Raw genomic sequence first — 18,767 nt, forward strand, 5'->3', positions numbered from 1 at the left:
TTAACATCTTTTTTTTTGACGGGATCAATATTTTACATCCTATATTTAGTATGTATATTTTTATACCTCTTACATTTGGAACATTTAAGTTTTAACATGTCTTAACGTTGCTAGAAATGGAAGTGGAGCCACCAAACTAAGTTTTGTTGTATACTGTGTGCAATGACAATAAACATCGATTGATCTATCTATATAAAATATGACAGAAAAAACAGAAGTCTTCATTCCAATCAATAATACAAATACACAATACTATTACAATAGTGCAAAGCCCCATAAAAAAGTGGCAAACATGTGTCCAAGCACAGATAAGTAAATAACACTATTTACATGGATGCAAGAAAATGCTGTCTTAGCTTGGAAAAGTAAGCAATCCCATCCACAAAATGTCATAACAATAGTACGTGTGCAACATTTCAGACTGAGCGTAGTGTTTTCAACACTCCAGGTAGGTAACACAGGTGCAACATTTCAAACTAAACAAGTTACAAAGGCAAAAAAGTACCATACTTGCCTGTGTTGGTCTGGCTGGTTAAGTTTTGCGGCCTTATTGTAAAGTCCAAAGACCTTCCAAACTTACGTTTATTTTTTTTGCTGATGTGTTGAAAATCTTTTTGTGGTGACTGGCTAGCTAGCTAGAGCGCCTGCTACTATTTACACTATTTACATTTACATATATTTACATTTACATTATTTACACTATTTATACTATTTACTCGCGTTGTTTTACAGACACTGTGTCAACCGACTGCCTCTCTCACGATACTGTGCATGTCTCCACAGTCGATTAATGTCAAGATTTATGGCTGAATCTTATCGATACAGGAGCGAACCATTCGGCTGCTACAAATTGTCAAACCGGATATCGAGTCACATCGGTTTATCGTTCACAACCCAAATGCCACCCAAAAAGGGAAGCAAGGAAGTGTGGGAGATGAGTTTTTCTCATGATTGGTGGTCATAAATAAGTTCTGGGAACACAGAAGTCAATTTGGCACAATAGGCGACCTTTAACAGACCAACATCTTCTGTTTTCTGTCAATAAAACAGATTGGGCATCCCCAACCTGGGAATTGAGGAGAAGTACCAGCATGTTTTCCAGAACTATGGCCGAGACATTGAAATGGTGTCCCGTCTTTACATGAAGCAGAAACTGGATCCACCAATCGGCCGAGACTTGCCCCCAGTCTCCGGTCGGATCATGTGGGCTCGACAGCTGTACAGCAGGATCCAGGGCCCCATGGATCTCTTTCAAAAGGTTTATTAGTCATCGTTGTCATTCAAAAGGATCATAAACATGTTTAAAATGCATTTTTCTATCATCCAATTACTGTATTTTTCTACAGCATACTGGAGTTCTTTCTACACCGGATGCTAAGAAGATAATCAGGAATTACAACAGAGTAGCAACGGTTCTGCTTGAGTACGAGATACTTTACCATCACAGCTGGATAAAAAAGGTAAAGAAGAGAGAAAAGATTATAAAAGAAAGACAAAACATCTCATTTTCTTCTCTTTACAAGTATAAGTTTGACTTTCATTATCCTTTTAGAGATTGAAATGATATTTCTCGCTTAAAGAAAAGCTGTCTCACAGGAACAGGACAGCCAGAAGTCTGTCAGAGTGTGAGCTATGGTGTCACTACTGTGAATGGTAATACATGGAATATGGAAGTGGCAGTGCGCGAGGCAGAATTGGAACTGCACATTCAGTGCTTAACACCCAGCATCACTCGCTTGTGGCATGTGGCTTTTCATCAGAGTTCAACAGCGACTGCTGTGTTAAGATCCAAGCAGAAGCTGTATTAATGCTTCATTTGGTCAAAGTTACTTATGATTTGTCTGATCAAAACACGATTGCAGCATATGACTGCTATCAAAACGTGATCCTTTTGGAAATTCCTGGTACCGCACCCTAAGCACCATGAGAACTGTAGTTCTTTTAGCGTAAACATAAAACTAATCTGCTGCAACTCGCAATCTGTTTTAAATGTGTGTTCACGTAAGCACACATCAATATAAATGAAAAGTAGTAGCACCTACAATTGTCATCATTATTTTAACTTGTAGCATTTTTAGTTGTTTCAACTTGTGGAAAGTAGTTTGACAGTTAAAAGCATTATGCTTTGGTCATGCATTTCAAAAGGCACCTGCACTGTTTAGTGACTCAGTTAAAGAAAAAATTCTGCATGTCCAGTTCTATATTTTGTCATTGTTGTTTTTTAAAAGGTAATGTTAAAATATCGTCTTGTCTCGTTCTTGCGTACGCAATATACCCTGAACCGATATCGTGTATCGTCTCGAGTACTAAGTGGATTGTGACACCCCTACTAACCTCTGACATCCAGGTTGAGGATGCCAGGGCAGGCCTACAGGCTTCTTTGCTGTTCCGATCACCAGAGACAGGAGAGTTGTTTGTGAACTTTGACCCGGAGATTCTGACCCAGATCAGAGAGGCAAACTGCATGAGCCGGATCAATTTGGAGATCCCACCCTTTGCTGCTTTGCTGCAGCGAAAACAGGACACCCTGAAAATGAACTACAACAAGCTGCAGGTGGCAAACGACTCACTCATTCCCCATAAAAAAAGAACATTATGCAATATATACATTTTGATTGTAATTTCATGTAGAACAATGGGGTTTGACACTTGTGTGAGTGAATAAAACATTGGTATTGTGGTATATATTTCAGTTGATGTTGAGTGACAACACCAGAGTGCGAGCAAATATTCAGAGTGCCTTTGAGCAGTTGGCCATGCCACATGTCGCTAAGGTAAGATGTGAATATACAGTATGAAATGTGTGCACACCACAGTTTAGTAGGACTTAGTACTAAAAATGATGTCTTCATGTTCTCCTTGTGCTTGTGTGTGTTTTCTTCAGGTAGTTCGGTCTCCTCCCACAGCTCAATAACATGTTAGGTTTATTGCAGGCTAAGTTGTTCGTAGGTGTGGCTGTGAGGATGAATGGTTATTTGTCTATACTGTATGTGCCTTGCGTTTGACTGGTGACTAGTCCCCGTTGTAATCCACCTCCTAAAGTCAGCTGGGATAGACTCTAGCTCGCCTGTGCCCCTGAACACAATATGAAGAATATGTAGAAAACGAATGAATAAATCATAGCTCATCTTATTGAAAGTTGCTTGGGTGTAATGCATGCAATGTAGTAATGCATCAAATTACAATGTATTATCCAGAATTATGAATACCTGTTACATTTCTTCCTCATTATACAGTAATTATCACTCAATTTGACATGAACTAGTAATATTATAGTACAACAGTGAGCTATACAAACATTTATTATAGCACCTTGGACCCTCAGAGCAATAAAGGTGTCTTGAAATGATCATATCAAGCCATCCTGTTTTTAACACAACTACAGTGTGCATCATTATTTATCATTAACTTGACAGGTGGATGACGCAATACAGCCGGGGTTAACCTCCCTCAACTGGACATCAATGAACATAGACAAGTACCTCAGTAACATCGACAAAGCCTTAGGTAAGCAAAAAGGGAACAAAACATCATTCCGAAAGATCAATATCTCACTTGCTGACACATGAGTCATCCTGCAACTCAGCACAGGCTACATCTGATAAAATTTACATTAGGTTATCATCTCCACTGTGTACAATTTCGTAGTGTGTGTGCGCTCTCATTCATAATTGATATACAGCTTGTATCCGACACCTTTCCACCCCTCTACACATCCGTATTATATTACCATGGCTTTTTAAAATTGACTATTTATTTCTCTGCTTATCCTCCTCCAAACTTTGCTCTGCCATCATCTTTTCGGCCACGTCTGACTGCTTCTTCTCTCCTCCAGAGGATCTGGAGCTGTTGATGGACAGAGTGAACGACCTGGCAGAGTTCAGGATAGATGCAGTGTTGCAGGAGATGAGCACATGCACACTGTGCTGTCTCCCAGAAGATGAACCAGTCACCTGTGAGGACTTTGTTAGGACCACCAGGGTAAATACATACAAAGTGTCCAATAAAAAGTTTGCTCAATAATGAACTCCCAAATGAGATTTTTTAAAATGTGATCAATCAACAGTATAGTGGTGAAATGATTAATAGTACATGTAATCACAGGAGACCAGCCAATACACTGTGTATCACCTGGACCTGATTTATTGCAATCCATCTTTATTACAGTTCTGCAAGCTGTGTATTAAATAGAAAAAGAAACAACTGCAGAGTGAGACTAATGAACACAGATGAGTGCTTGGTAAAGCCTTAAAGATCTAACAATTGGCTGCAATCCTCTTGTGTGCGTGTTGTTTGTGTGCATAGGATTTGTGTATAAAACAAGCCCAGAGTCTGCACACCAAGAGCTTGCAGGTGGAAGAAGCAGCTAATGACCTGATCAACATGCTGCTGGAGTTTGACAACAGTCAACGAGAGGAGGCTGAGAAGGTGGAAGAGGAAAGCTGCTGTCAGAGCAAAACAGAACACCACATTGACAGCCAAGGTATCACTGCTCCATTCTGTCACTTAGTAAATTGTGATAGGGTGAAGAGCCAAAGAATAGTATAAAACAATACAACACAATAACTAATAGGTTGAGCTGGCTACTATCAAAAGATATTAAGCCGCACGGTGGTCTCGTGTTTAGCATGTTGGCCACACAGTCAGGACATCTGTAAAATCTGGGTTCGAATGTATGGATTGTGCGTGTGCGCATGTGGGTGTTCTGTGGGTACTTGGGCCTTGGCTAGCTCGCCGGCGCGTCAGCATTCTCGTCTTCAGCCATGACAAGTAATGGAGCATGCGCGACAATCCTCTCGTGTTGTTTATCACACTGTCAGCCGATTGCTTCTTTCGCGATACCCGGTGTATGTCTCCACAATCGATTAATTTAAAGATTTATGGCCGATTATTATCGATACAGGATTGTTTTACCTGCCAATTGAAATCGTTCGCTCTTCAAACGCGACATCCAGTCGCATCGGTTTATCGTTCACATCCCTAGATGTAACGTGTAGCGTTTTTATTGTGAAGACCTGAAGTGTGCTGTTTTGTCTTTGGACTTTTGAAAGCTGTGTGCCATGACGGTGAGAAGAATCTAAGTGCTAATTAAAAGTACGTTCCGACCTTCATGGCAGCCGTTCTTTCACTGTGTTGCATTTGCATAATGTCAAGGGACATCTTATTAAGACCCTTGGTTACTTACAATCCAAGACGTAATGCCCGACCACGGACATACTGAGCTAGCAAGCTTGTTGCTGTTTGGAGCACGTCATCACTAGCGTGCTTAACTTAATTTTTATTTTTTTAAATTTTTATGCCAATAAGGTGTTCTCCTTCTTGTATCTCAGGGGATAATGAGGGACTCTCAGAAACCCGCCTCCTCTCCAGAAACACCTTGCTCCCTCCTCCGAGTGTTGGTCCATCTTCTCCCTTGGTGAGGAGGAAGAGGAGGAAGGACCTGATGGAAATAATGGAAGAAGAAGCACAGGAGCTGTTGACATATTTCAACCACCGCAACGTAGATGCTTTGCTCAGACTGACACGTAACACCTTGGAGATGTTACGCAAGCGCATCCAGTTCTCCCCACTTGCACATTTCATGGGTATGCTTGTATTACCAGTTTGCTACTTTGCTAAATTTCCCACCAGTCAATGCAAGTGCTGCTTTTTAACTATCATGAGGCGGGCAATGTTACCTGAGAGTGTTTTTTTCTTCTTTGTCGGTTGAATGAATTTTGAAAATGCCACCTTTCTATAGCGTCAAATTGCATCAGCAAGACTCTTCTCTTGTCCTTTAGGTGAAAATGACTCACCCAGACACGGGAGGAGCAACGGCCAGCAGGCAATTTTCAGAGTCAAGGTGTCCCTCTCCATTCCAAATATCGTAGTCATTCCGAGTCTGGAGGATATACAGCAGGCATTGAACAGGGCCGTGGACTCTGTGGTCAGCGTCAGCAAGGGCGTTGGCCAATGGAGCAAGGAAAGAATCTCAAAGGTGTGATTGTAGATATGGTATAATGCAGGTAACAAAAAAGTTGTATACAAGGGTGAAAGTCACACAAAACATAGTCTTGATGAATAATGTTTTCACAATGGCCTGCAAAACTTAGTCAAGACCTGATAAAACAAGAACTACATTAGTTATGTTGAACGTTCAGTTAGAACTCAACTTAAAATTTTATTTAATTAAAAAAAATCCACCAAAACTGTTAACTGGCAGCAGTCATGCAGCCCCAGACAATAATGCTCCTACCGCTATGCTTGGCTTGATCACAATTATCTTACCTGTGTTGCCACATATTTGGACAATACGTGTTGTATGTTGAGTCCTTTTCACAGGACAGTGAATGTATACTGCTGTGCAAACTGTACAGTACACTGACTAAAGTATGTCCAAGTTTCATTTCTATAGTATTGCCACTTTAGAAGTTATGCTGTAATAAAAATGGTTGCTGAAATGTGAGGGGTGCCCCTCGTTTATCGTGGTTAATTGGTTCTCGACCTGACCGTGATAAGTGAATTTCCGCAAAGTAGGATTCCTTCTTTATAAATGGAATATTTTCCTATAGTCACCTTTACACTCAAATTACCCAATACAGTAGACATAATAAGAGACTGTAAGACATATAGATGCACACATGTTAGCATTGGGAGAGTACCTTATTTTTTCTTTTTTATTTCCGGGTCCTCTTGCTGTGGCTAATGTGATGTTGCGATTTTATAGAGTCACACAGAGTCTGACCTTCTTTTAAAGTCTTATTTCCAACTTTAACACCAATAGGAGTGCTCCATTCCAACACGGAAAATAGTTCAGCTTGCACACTTGTCTCCTCCTCACTCGATGATAGAGTGAAGCCACAAAATTTGAAGCCCGTTGTGGTGAGTGACTCACATTTGTCAGATACTCTATCTATATTTGTTCTTTTGCAGAGACAAATGAATGAAAGGCGAATAGCAGCATTGAAACTAGACAGTTCTGAAAGTGAATCAGAAGATGGAACAACAACATACAGAAGCCTGGCGGGTACTGCACAAGAAATCAAACTATTATTAAACTGTGACATTAACAGAGTTCCAGTGTCTAACCAAATAAAAATAATAATAATCAGTACTTAATGTTCATTAGTTTCTTCATTCATCAATGTGAAATTATCACAATGTTCCACGCCATACCTTCCAGATGGTAGCACCTCTGAGATTTCAGCATATGCAAGTCAAGCAAGTCCCTTCCAAGCCAGAAACTACTACAAGAATGTTTCTGAGAACAAGGAGATTGTCAAGCTGGTTTCTGTTCTCGGCACATCCATTCTTTCCACCAGAAAGGTATTCTTTGCTACATATCAAAGAATGTATTGTATGTTTATATTGTTTTTTTTTCCTTATTTATGATTTATTTCTTTGCATGGTTGTGCAGGAGGTGATGCAAGCTCTTGACCGTTTCAGTGATTACCATCACATTTGGAGAAAGGACCGAGGTGACACTATGCAAAAGTATGATTTTCTAGTACTGAATGAGAAGTTCTAGTACTTAAGTCTATGGCAGGTGAAGTGCTTTATAAGCAACAGTGTCTGAGGGATTTGATTTATTTTTCCCAGGTTCCTCCATGGTAGTCCATTGCTGTCAGAGTTTGAGAGCCAGATTCTCTACTATCGAGACTTGCAGCTGGAAATAAACTCAGGGCCAGAGTGCATCACTGTTGGATCCCTGGCTCTATTTACAGGTTAGATAAAAATGTCACAATTTTATACTGAGTAGTTTAAACAGTTTTCTATTTTTTTGGTACCAGAGGATTTGAAGATGTCTCTCACAGCTGAAACAAAAAACTGGATGGTGGACTACGGGCTGTACTGTAACAGGAAATATCGTTCCGAGATGGAGCAGATCTTCGCTTTTGTGGATGAAGCGGGAAAGAAACTGAACCGCCAGATTAAAGACCTTGATGACATTCGCATTGCCATGGCAGCATTCAAGGAGATCAGAGAGAACCAAATAGCCATTGACTTTCAAGTCGGCCCCATTGAGGTAAAGGAGACAATTATACTGCAGTCAATTATCCATACAGATTTATATTATTTAGGTGAGAGAATGAAGGGAAGGAAGGTGAGAATTTCAACTTTAGTCTGGGCACCTGGCCAATACAACGGATAGGAAGTAAAATAACATAGTCGGTAGTTTTTCTGCGTTTTTCTCCACAATTTCTTGTGTCTCCGCACTTTCCTAAATGGCTCCCACAAAATTGAAAGCATAAAATTGTTTACACAATGAAGACTGATTGATCAAAAGGTTGTCTAAAGACATTTCTCATTTTTTATTTTTTAATGAATGCTTACGTACTGTAAGTTTGCCCAGTATTTCATATGGTACTATTATTCTGTCTTTGAAATTTCTCTTTTATCTGTCCTACAGGAGTCCTATGCCATGCTTCACAAGTATGAGCTCTCAGTGGCGAAAGAAGAAGCTGACAAGGTAGACACAGTGCGCTACATGTGGGAGAAGCTTTTGTCCCGGAGCACAGAGGTGCAAAATGAACTGATTGCCCTGCAGCCGAAGTTCAGAGGAGAGCTATTCACTAACATGCAGGTCTTCACGGAAGACTGTCAACAGTTTTACATGGACTACGATAAGGTGAATGGAGAAGTATCCATGCAAATACAACTGGATATTGTTGTGTATGCTAAAATGTAAGGATACACAATGTTTTTTTTCAAACCGATACTTCTGCTTCTCAAAACTGATACCGATTTGATAACCGATAACATCTTTATAGCTGCTATTTTTAGTGTATAGTTTGAAGTCCTCATCCGGCCACTGCGCTATCAGACCTAACAAGCTAACAGGGCTAACATCACATAAATCAGTAGTGAAGGTTATGTCGTTATTTCCATCGATCATTAAGTCGTGTTTTTCTGGCAAACACACATTCGAAAAATAGCGGCGACTTGGAAGTACAAACCGTGGCTCTAAGTAGTTTACAAGTCCACAAAATCCGGTATCTTCAGCAATGGTAACGGGCTGGTCGTCCAGTGTGGCTAGCTTTGTTGCCGCTTCTTTAGCAGCACAGGCATCTTCATAGATGATGTAATGATTCTTGTGTTTCAGGTGCCCGATAAGGTAAAAAAGTCCCACACGATCGGTGCCATGATTGTTTACAAGTGAGCTCAGGGGAGGTGTGCAGCTCATCACAGAAAAGGAGCGTTTGATTTGCTCACCTTAGCATAGTATATTACTATAGTACGGGTAATCTCGCATCACTAGAGAATTATTTTTTTTCTTTGTCGGTCATTGCTGCTATCTTTATGTTATCGGATTTATCAGTATAATGTCATAATTCCTTAAATTGGCCCATTATTGTGCACACCTACTAAAATGTAATTTACTCTACTCTACTTTACTCTACTCCAGGATGGTCCAATGGTGGTGGGGTTAGCTCCTCAGGATGCCAGCGATAGACTTATCATGTACCAGGTAAGATGGATTCCATTTTCCATTAAAAAAATACAGCAAATAGTCAGTGACCGCAAACTGATAACTTTTTCTCCCCTCTTCAGAATCGTTTCGATAACCTGTTCAGAAAGTACATCACCTACACAGGTGGTGAAGAGCTGTTTGGACTTCCTGTTACCCAGCATCCTCAGCTCTTAGAAATTAGAAAGCAGCTGTCTCTGCTGCAGAAGCTGTATGGCCTCTACAGCAATGTCATTGAAACCGTGAATGGGTACAATGACATCCTCTGGGCTGACTTGCACATTGAGAAAATCAATAATGATCTACTGGACTTTCAAACAAGGTGAGAGAAGTAATTTCCTGTGCCATACTTATTCACATGATCAATGTGATTACTTTTAAATGATAATAACCTTGTAAACTCGACGGACACGCCTTAATGAAATGCAAAGCATAAATGAGCTGAAAGATTTCAATTTAAACCATTCCTATCAACACTTATCTGTACAAAATGTGCTTTTTGAGGAGTGAATGAACACAGATATACTGTATACACAGAACAGATATATTTGAAAAATGACTCTTCATTTTTGTTTCCAAAGACTTCTTTCTATTTACCAAGGCAGTGTATTCCAATATATATATGTTATACCTTCTTAATAAATCAGCTGCGGAAATCCGGCAGAATAGATTAGGATGTCACAAGATCTTGTGTCTTGTGAGATTAAAATGTGACAAGAATCTTGTTCAGAAAAAAAAATTGACTCATGGACACTAGGCCTGGAACGATAATAAATTAATGAATTACACCCTCCATCCATCCATTTTCTATGCTGCTATGGAACCTATCCCAGCTGGCTTTGGGTGAGAGGCATTGTACACCCTGAAGTGGTCGCTAGACAGTCGCAGGGCACATATAGACAAACAACCATTCACACTCACATTCATACCTATGAACAATTTAGAGTATCCAGTTAACCTAACATGAATATTTTTGGAATGTGGGAGGAAACCAGAGCACCGGAAGAAAACCCATGCACACACAGGGAGAACATGCAAACTCCACACAGATGCCCAAACAGAGATGAGAACCCATATATTCTCGATCTCCTGACTGTGTGGGCAACATGCTAACCATTAGTCCACCGTGTGGCCTAATTAATCACACAACAAATGAAAATGGCACGTCTGACTGGTAGAAGGCCTCGAAAAGTGGCCGGGGAGAGGCAAGTCTGGGCTTCCCTGCTTAGGAAGCTGTCCCCACGACTCGACCTTGGAAAAGCAATAGAAGATGGATGGATGGATGAGTAAATACTAAAATCTCATATCGTTCTCATAGACCCTATCTCGGGTAGTGTCTGATGAAACCCCTACTATATATCAGACAATACAGTTCAGAAACACGCACACCCTGCAAATAGCATACTAATGTTTGTCTTAATTTTGATCTGCAGATGTCGCAAGCTACCTCGAGCTCTCAAGGAATGGGAAGCATTTCTGGAGCTGAAGAAAATAATTGATGAATTCAATGAGTGCTGTCCTCTTTTGGAGCTAATGGCCAACAAAGCCATGATGATGCGCCACTGGAAGAGAATTACAGAGGTCAGCGAGAAAATGTAATGCAGTATTCCCATTAGACTTGCTAATGTTGGCCATCTGCCTGGTTATGTGAACAGGTGACAGGACATACCTTTGAGGTTGAGACTGATACCTTCAAGCTGCGCAGCATTATGGAGGCTCCTCTTCTCAAGTACAAAGAGGAGATTGAGGTAAGGATTTACTAGTCTGATCCAAGGTAGATGAATACATTCATGGTGTAAAAAAGGGAAGCTGCTGCCTCACAGCAAGGTGAGTGTATGCTTGGGGTTCTCTCCGGGTGTCCCGACATGCACAGTATGTTAGGTTAGTTAATCAAGATAAAAAGGTTTATGAAGTAAGGTAAAACAAAAAAAACAGAGGACTAAATCATATCAAATATGTGAAAATTGTGTTTTAAACTATTAAAAAAGAAAATTTGTAAAATAACAAAACCATTGAAATTAATTATTAAGAACTACGATAATAATGAAAAAGAATTCACAAATCATGGTTACGTGAACATACTGAACATGTGAACAATGCTGAACAATAACACTTCAACAAAAACATCCAACATTAACACATTCCTCATTCACAAGTTTTTGTTGAGGAACAAAATTATATTTATGGTCTTCTCCTTTAGTCTGTATTTTGGTCAGAACTTCTCCTGCCTTTGAAAAGATTATCTGCTGGTATCAAAGTGGCAGTAATTCCTAGGTATCTCACTGCTAGTTTGCTCAGGGCTGGAAAGATTGGTTCATGTTCTTTCCACATTTTGCTCACATAGCATATTATCACATACTGTATATCACATATTTTTACCGTGTATTATTATTGCTTTATTATTATTATTACCCGTGTATTAACCACATCCCCATTCTCAGGCTCACGGCGGGGGAAAAAAAAAGTTTAGTTCATAAATGCTTGCCGACTCTTTCATCTCCAATCAACATGCGTAAAGGTACTAAGCAATTTCAAAAAGAAGAAGTGTGAATTTGAATAAACTCCAACGTTGTATTGTATTTTACATCATCTGCAATGTTTTAATGGTAGCTTAGGTTAGCTTCAGTGTATTTAGAGATCGTTTCACTGTGTGAAACACACAGCAGTCAGATAAGTTAGAAAGGAATTGCATACACAAGTATTTTCAGCAACTTTACAGCGGAGGGCACTAAAGTCAAAGCAACTGTCTGACCCACAGATGGCTATTCTAAAATGCGCTTCATGAATTCCATTGCAGATGAATTGATGGATGGCAGATTTCTCCTTTCTTCTTCTTTTTGAAATTGCTTAGTACCTTTACGCATGTTGATTTGAGATGAAAGAGTTGGCAAGCATTTTTGAACTAAAATCTTTTTTTTCCCCCGCCGTAAGCCTGAAAATAGGGCTGCGGTTAATACACGGGTGCGGTTTATACACCGTGATTTACGGTAGTTTGAAGAACTCTAATAGCAACTGTGCTTTGCGACACATTTTCATCCTTTTTTCAACTGAATAGTGCCTGACGGCAGCACCGAAGTCCTCTGCCAGAGATGTCTACCTTCTCCTAGCACAGTGCTTCTCAAATAGTGCGTGGCGTGAGAGACAGGGAGGACTTTCAATATTAGTGCAGACATGCCAACATGTATGAATTTGTCGTACTCGGCATGCAATTTGAATATGCTTGTATGCTTCACTGCTTTCCATTTTGTTGCATTTTGCTGGTTTCAGTTTCGAGTTCAGTCTTTACAGTACAGATAAATAAATAGATATTATCAGTTTGTCAATATTATTTCAAATCAGGAGGCACGAAAAACATTTCTGTCCCCCAGAGAAAATAATTGAGAACCACTGCCCTAGCGGCACCTGACATTGTGCTCTGACTGATCTCCTCTTCTGTTCGTCTCTCAAATGATGTATTCACTATTGTGGTTCAACCTGAAGTGTTAAACAAGGTTTGTTGTGTTGCCACAACTCCTTTCTGTTTGTTGACAAAAATTGCAAACAGCGTCTTGGCTGTTTGTGGAGCTTAAATAGCTCCACACATGGCTCCGTTTTGTTTCAACAGTCAGGAGAAAAAGTAGTTCTCACCAATAGCATATCATTTAGACAAGATCTCAGTAATTTAGTTGCTTTCCACTGTGTTCCTGTTCATGATATACATTATTAGAATTGACTGAAGTATCAAAAGTATTGATATTTTGATATTAGAATTGATTTTAGAGCACAATGACCTGGTAATGGAAGCATCAATATTTCAGTATTGATCAGCGCATTACTATTCACCACAGAACGTGACAGATTGGATATGTGGGAAAGGGATGGATGTAAAGACAAATATGTGGGGGTTATGGAATTAAATGTATGTATAGCACAAACTTGCCCAGAAGAATGTGAAAAGTACTGTATGATTTCATAGACATTTTGGGTTGTCCTTTGCAGGATATTTGCATCAGTGCAGTGAAAGAGCGGGATATTGAGCAGAAGCTCAAGCAAGTGATTGCGGAGTGGGACAACAAGACTTTTACATTTGCCAACTTTAAGACCCGTGGGGAGCTCTTACTGAGAGGAGACAGCACATCAGAGATCATTTCCAGCATGGAGGATAGTCTCATGGTTTTAGGATCTCTTATGAGTAACAGGTATGTCATGATCGAAGGCTATTAGAACATCCAGGGAATCCAAAATCGGAAAAGCGGAAGACCGTGTTTTGCTTCTCAAAAATGATCAACACTTTCACTATATACTTTGTTGGATTGTATATAACCATGACGTTTCCCCCTGCCCAGGTACAACAGCCCATTTAAAGCCCAGATTCAGAAATGGGTTCTGAATCTATCCAACACCACTGATATCATAGAAAACTGGATGACTGTGCAGAACCTTTGGATTTACCTGGAGGCAGTATTTGTGGGGGGAGACATAGCTAAACAGCTACCCAAGGTAGAACAGTTTGATACTCACATTCCCACAATAAACCTGCACTGTAACAAAAGCTGCATATACAACTCTAAACTAAACTAATCTAATTAACTGTGAATATACTCTAAATGACAAGTGTATTAGAAGTCCCACAATTGAAAGTGTAAATTTTGTTCACACAGTATGAAAAACCTTCTTTTCATTGCATGGTGATTAAAATGATTTATTCAATGTTTAGGAAGCAAAGCGTTTCTCCAACATTGACAAATCTTGGGTGAAGATCATGACACGAGCCCATGATATGCCCAATGTGATCCAGTCATGTGTTGGTGATGAGACAATGGGACAATTGCTTCCTCACCTGCTTGAGCAACTGGAGATCTGCCAGAAATCTCTAACTGGGTAAGAACAATATTCACAAGCACTTTCAAACAATATTGGGATTTTAAATATGGACATGTATATATCGTGTGTTTCATTTGTGCTATGACAGCTATTTGGAGAAGAAGCGTCTGATGTTTCCTCGATTCTTCTTTGTTTCTGACCCTGCCCTGCTTGAGATCTTGGGCCAGGCATCGGACTCCCACACCATCCAAGCGCACCTGCTCAATGTCTTTGATAACATTAAATCTGTCCAGTTCCATGACAAGGTATGACAAATTGTTCCATGACAATTTGGTAGCACCCCTAGAAATATAACATTGACCCAAATATAAGATGGTATTTTTTTCCCTAAAGTCTGAAAAAGATGAGTCATCTTATATTCAGGGTCTAGAGATTTATACATGTACTGTAAATCAACAGGTGGTGCCAACCAATTTCTCCCTAAGTAAGTCAGACCTTTTCTTCCTATCACTCACACACCCCTGTTTGTCCCCTTTGATGGTCCTGACCTAGTAAGCCCTTGAACAGCGATACTGAAGAAATACATGAATGATTTTGGTCTTTGTGATGCTTGGCGCTCTTATCGCCCTACTTACAGGGAATATACTTATTTCTCACCAGTGCACCACACTCACTCTCGTATTGACTACCTTTTAACAAGTAGAAATTGGACTTAAAAGAAATTACCGATAAGAAAATTCAGTTCCAACTGCAGAGACTGCGAGAAGTTTGAGCATTGCAATAAACCCGGAAAATACTTAGCTGACCCACTAAAACTCAATAAAGAACCTGTGTCGGGGGTTGGGCATGGAGTGGCCCGAGACGGGCCGGGCTCCATTCCCTTGGGGTTGGGGTTGGCGGGGGGACTGGCGTTTCCGTCGCGGGCGGGCTCCTTTCCGGTTGCCGGGGCGTCTCTTGGCCTGCTAGTGTGTGGCCCCCGGTGCACGTCTGCCCTTGTGGGGTGTGATCTCTCGTTGGTCTCGGGGGTTGGCTGTCCTACGGCCTGCGGCGCCCTGTTTCTGATTGGGATTGCCTCTCTGCGGCCCCTTGCTGGTCTTCCCGGGGGAGAGGGCTCTGTGGGCTGGCTCTTGGGGGGATGATGTTTGTGCTACCTGCCCCTGTGGGCCTGGTGGCTTTCTGGCGGTGTGGGCTCGGCCAGGCTGTGTGGGGCGGAGCTTGCTGGGTGGTGGAAGGCAGTCCCTCTCCTTTCATGCATTCTCATTGACAATTACACGCTCACACATTTGCACACCTTTATATACATGAAGACTTGCACACATACACAGATACCTGTACACACGTACATACAGTATGCACACTCACAGTACATACGACCTTCCCCACATAAGTCACTGAGTTAACCAAGGTGTTATTATGTTGTTGGTTTTATTACAGTGACAGTGATGTCAGCAATATGATTATAGTTTTTACAATTGTGTGCATTACAGTTATTGTCATTCTATCATAGTAAATAATTTCATTACTACTATTATGACTAATATGTATGACTGTTTAAATCCAGTATTATCATTGTGATTGTTGATATTATTTTGTCTTTTCCGTCAGGATCTTTATAGCCGTCACAGACATTTGCTGATGCAGTCCTGTTTGTTTCTGTCGTTTTGTTATTGTTGTCACAACTGTTGTTGTTGTCGTTGTCTTCGTCGCTCTCTTTTTTGTCCCCTCTTATCCCCGTACTCCCCTCTCTGTTTTGTTTTCTCTTCTACTCTATCCCCTTCTACTCCGGTCCGTCCGCTCCAAATTTGCATAACAACAAAGCATCAAAGTGAAATAAATTCTGTATAACTAGGGAAGTGTATCTCACACTTTTCCCTGGCAGAGCAAATCTTTTGAGCATGTAAGGGCATTTAGATCAACAAGACTATCTATACTATCAGCCCTAATGGCTGGACAGGACAAAAAAAAGAAAACAAAAACAAAAAGGACAATCTAGAAATGTAAAGAAATTACCTGATAACAAAGAATTTATCAATAAAACACTTGCAGATGTATGACCGCATCCTGGCTGTATCATCCCGAGAGGGTGAAACTATGGAATTGGATCGTCCAGTCACAGCAGAAGGGAATGTTGAGGTGTGGCTCAACGCCTTATTGAAGGAATCCCAGAGGTCTTTGCACATGATCATCCGAATGGCTGTCCTAGCCATCCAGGATTCTGGCTTCCAACTTATTGACTTTGTCAACTCCTTTCCTGCTCAGGTAGGTTGGACAAAACCAGACATATTTATATATTATATATATTCATTCTTGGACTCACTCACAACATTTTAAGACAAAGATGCCTTCTGACTTTTTGATAAAAATTCAGGGAACAAGCAAGTAGTCAGACAAGACAGCGAAATCCAACTAGGGCTTGACAAACCAAATGGGAAAACACTATGTATACGTATACTGTACACTCTGGTATGCAGTATAAGACACAATTGCTGGGTTGCACGTGACATCGCGTTCAAACAGATGCAAACAGGTTCAAACAGATGGGGGACAAACAAGCACAGTCATAGCGAGACGTCAAGTGAAATCAGAGCAAACATGCATAAATTAAGGTGGTTAACGGCACCGTCAAAGTTAACTGTGTGGTTGACGTCACTGGTCAGCGCCAATATATCCCACAATTCCTCATTTTGCTGACTTCCGGTTTAGAGAAAAAATTGATAGCGAAACGATTTAACAAATTAAGAAAAGAAATTAAACAAAAATATTTTTGTTAAATATATTATGAATTAAACTAAGCAATATTTAACATAGTTTCCAGCTTTACAGCAAAATTAACCTCGGGCCCTATGCGGGATACTGGAACTACTTAACCAGACTTCCACCAGACACGCTTAACTTAAAAATGTTCAAATTGTATTCTGCAACAAATGAAGCTAAATGTTTTACAAACTAAAACAAGCAAGCGATTTATGAACAACACAATAAAATAAAAATGTTTTTGGTTGAAAATATTTTGCTCAGCAGAAGCTGTTATAATTTGGAAAAATACTGAAAGTCGGCTTGCCTTCAAAGTAAGAGTCTTAGGGCTCAACCTAATATTGGTGCCAAGATGATAATATAAGATAATATAATATAATAGCTACTCATGTATAAACAACACATGAGCAATATTTATCAAATGTATGGTTTATTTGTTATTGTTACACAAGTGTACAAAACACAGCTTTCAATACATTGCAAAGGCAAGACTATGTAAACCATGAGAAAAATTGCGCAAAATTGCCACAAACGTATTAAGGTGAGCACACAATGCAGGACTCTTTACTTCCATAAACACACGTAAATGCATGTGACGTCGTGCTGTTGCGCACGCACGCATTTTTTGGTAATATTAACAACCACATAAAAAAATCATATTTTAACAAAGAATCCAAATTGGGCATCATTCCCTGCAGTGTGAACGTAGCTTAGTTCACGTGGTTGAAACACAGCTGTTTCAGGTGAATAATGGCATCAGAGGGAAGCAGCAGACACAAAGTGACAACATAAACTCAAAACTAACAAAATAGTAAAAAAAAAACAAAAAAACTCAGAACTTGACCATGACATGTTGGCGCTTCTTTTAGGTGGGCTTGCTCGGTATCCAGATGATATGGACGAGGGACTCTGAGGAAGCCCTGTCTAATGCTCGATATGATCGTCGAATTATGGCGAAAACCAACCAAATCTTCTTAGATCTGCTCAACACTCTGATTGATATGACCACAAGGGACCTCAGTGCCGTGGACAGAACCAAGTACGAGACTCTCATCACTATCCATGTTCACCAGAGGGACATATTTGATGACCTGGTGAGTAGGAAATTGGAAAATTTGAGCAGGACACAATATTCTTGCCATGTATGCTGAAGGACTACTAAAGCTATCATTTTAGCTGGAGCTTATATCCAATTTGTTGCTTATGTTAAAACACACTCTGTACGAGGAGCAAAGGCGAAGGCTGTCAGCATACCGTAAACTACAAAGAATATGTTTTGAAAAGCTGCCTAATGGACACGTTAACTACATTGCTTGTTGTCAAGGTTAACAGGAAGTGCATTTATCTACTTTTATCTCTTCAAGTTTACTCATTTTCTTATCCTTGTTAGCTCTCTGTCTGTGTTCCGTTAGGTCATATTGGACTGTTTTTCTTCCTGACTCATCCTAATAATCACCCCTCCTGCTGCCACTGTTCACTGTAATCCATTAACTCATTTTAATTATCTCCTCGACTTGCATCTTTTTCACACTCCCTTTCCCGTCTGCTTAAAATCACTTACACCTAATTTTCTATTTTTTGCTTCTAACCTCCTCTCTTTCATCATCCTCTCACCTTCCTCCCACATTGTCAATGTAACTTTCATGTCAACCAATACCCCCTTGTAAATCCTAACCTGCCCTCCCTATTCGCATTTTTCACTTCCCTTTTTCTCGCCATCCTTATTAAATCCTCTTTCGTCGTCTGCCACTTTCGTCATCCA

At 40.2% G+C, this 18,767-nt stretch overlaps 1 protein-coding gene across 1 annotated transcript in view; it reads left to right on the top strand.

Annotated features, from left to right (window-relative positions):
• The window catches only part of dnah5 (dynein, axonemal, heavy chain 5), a 126,125-nt gene that overhangs the window by 23,040 nt on the left and 84,318 nt on the right, over positions 1-18,767 (top strand). Inside the window, exons 15-39 of the mRNA XM_054781379.1 lie at positions 1,051-1,258; positions 1,347-1,460; positions 2,348-2,554; positions 2,694-2,774; positions 3,417-3,507; positions 3,836-3,981; positions 4,306-4,483; positions 5,352-5,585; positions 5,781-5,977; positions 6,913-7,006; positions 7,163-7,305; positions 7,397-7,473; positions 7,579-7,703; positions 7,770-8,005; positions 8,390-8,608; positions 9,386-9,448; positions 9,532-9,770; positions 10,882-11,029; positions 11,104-11,196; positions 13,427-13,626; positions 13,774-13,927; positions 14,145-14,308; positions 14,400-14,556; positions 16,298-16,510; positions 17,875-18,099. Of these exons, the coding sequence (XP_054637354.1) occupies positions 1,051-1,258; positions 1,347-1,460; positions 2,348-2,554; positions 2,694-2,774; positions 3,417-3,507; positions 3,836-3,981; positions 4,306-4,483; positions 5,352-5,585; positions 5,781-5,977; positions 6,913-7,006; positions 7,163-7,305; positions 7,397-7,473; positions 7,579-7,703; positions 7,770-8,005; positions 8,390-8,608; positions 9,386-9,448; positions 9,532-9,770; positions 10,882-11,029; positions 11,104-11,196; positions 13,427-13,626; positions 13,774-13,927; positions 14,145-14,308; positions 14,400-14,556; positions 16,298-16,510; positions 17,875-18,099 (4,006 nt within the window). The remainder of the gene's footprint in view (positions 1-1,050; positions 1,259-1,346; positions 1,461-2,347; positions 2,555-2,693; positions 2,775-3,416; positions 3,508-3,835; positions 3,982-4,305; positions 4,484-5,351; positions 5,586-5,780; positions 5,978-6,912; positions 7,007-7,162; positions 7,306-7,396; positions 7,474-7,578; positions 7,704-7,769; positions 8,006-8,389; positions 8,609-9,385; positions 9,449-9,531; positions 9,771-10,881; positions 11,030-11,103; positions 11,197-13,426; positions 13,627-13,773; positions 13,928-14,144; positions 14,309-14,399; positions 14,557-16,297; positions 16,511-17,874; positions 18,100-18,767) is intronic.

Source organism: Dunckerocampus dactyliophorus, chromosome 7 (assembly GCF_027744805.1).
Source record: "Dunckerocampus dactyliophorus isolate RoL2022-P2 chromosome 7, RoL_Ddac_1.1, whole genome shotgun sequence".
NCBI classification, from domain to species: Eukaryota; Metazoa; Chordata; class Actinopteri; order Syngnathiformes; family Syngnathidae; genus Dunckerocampus; species Dunckerocampus dactyliophorus.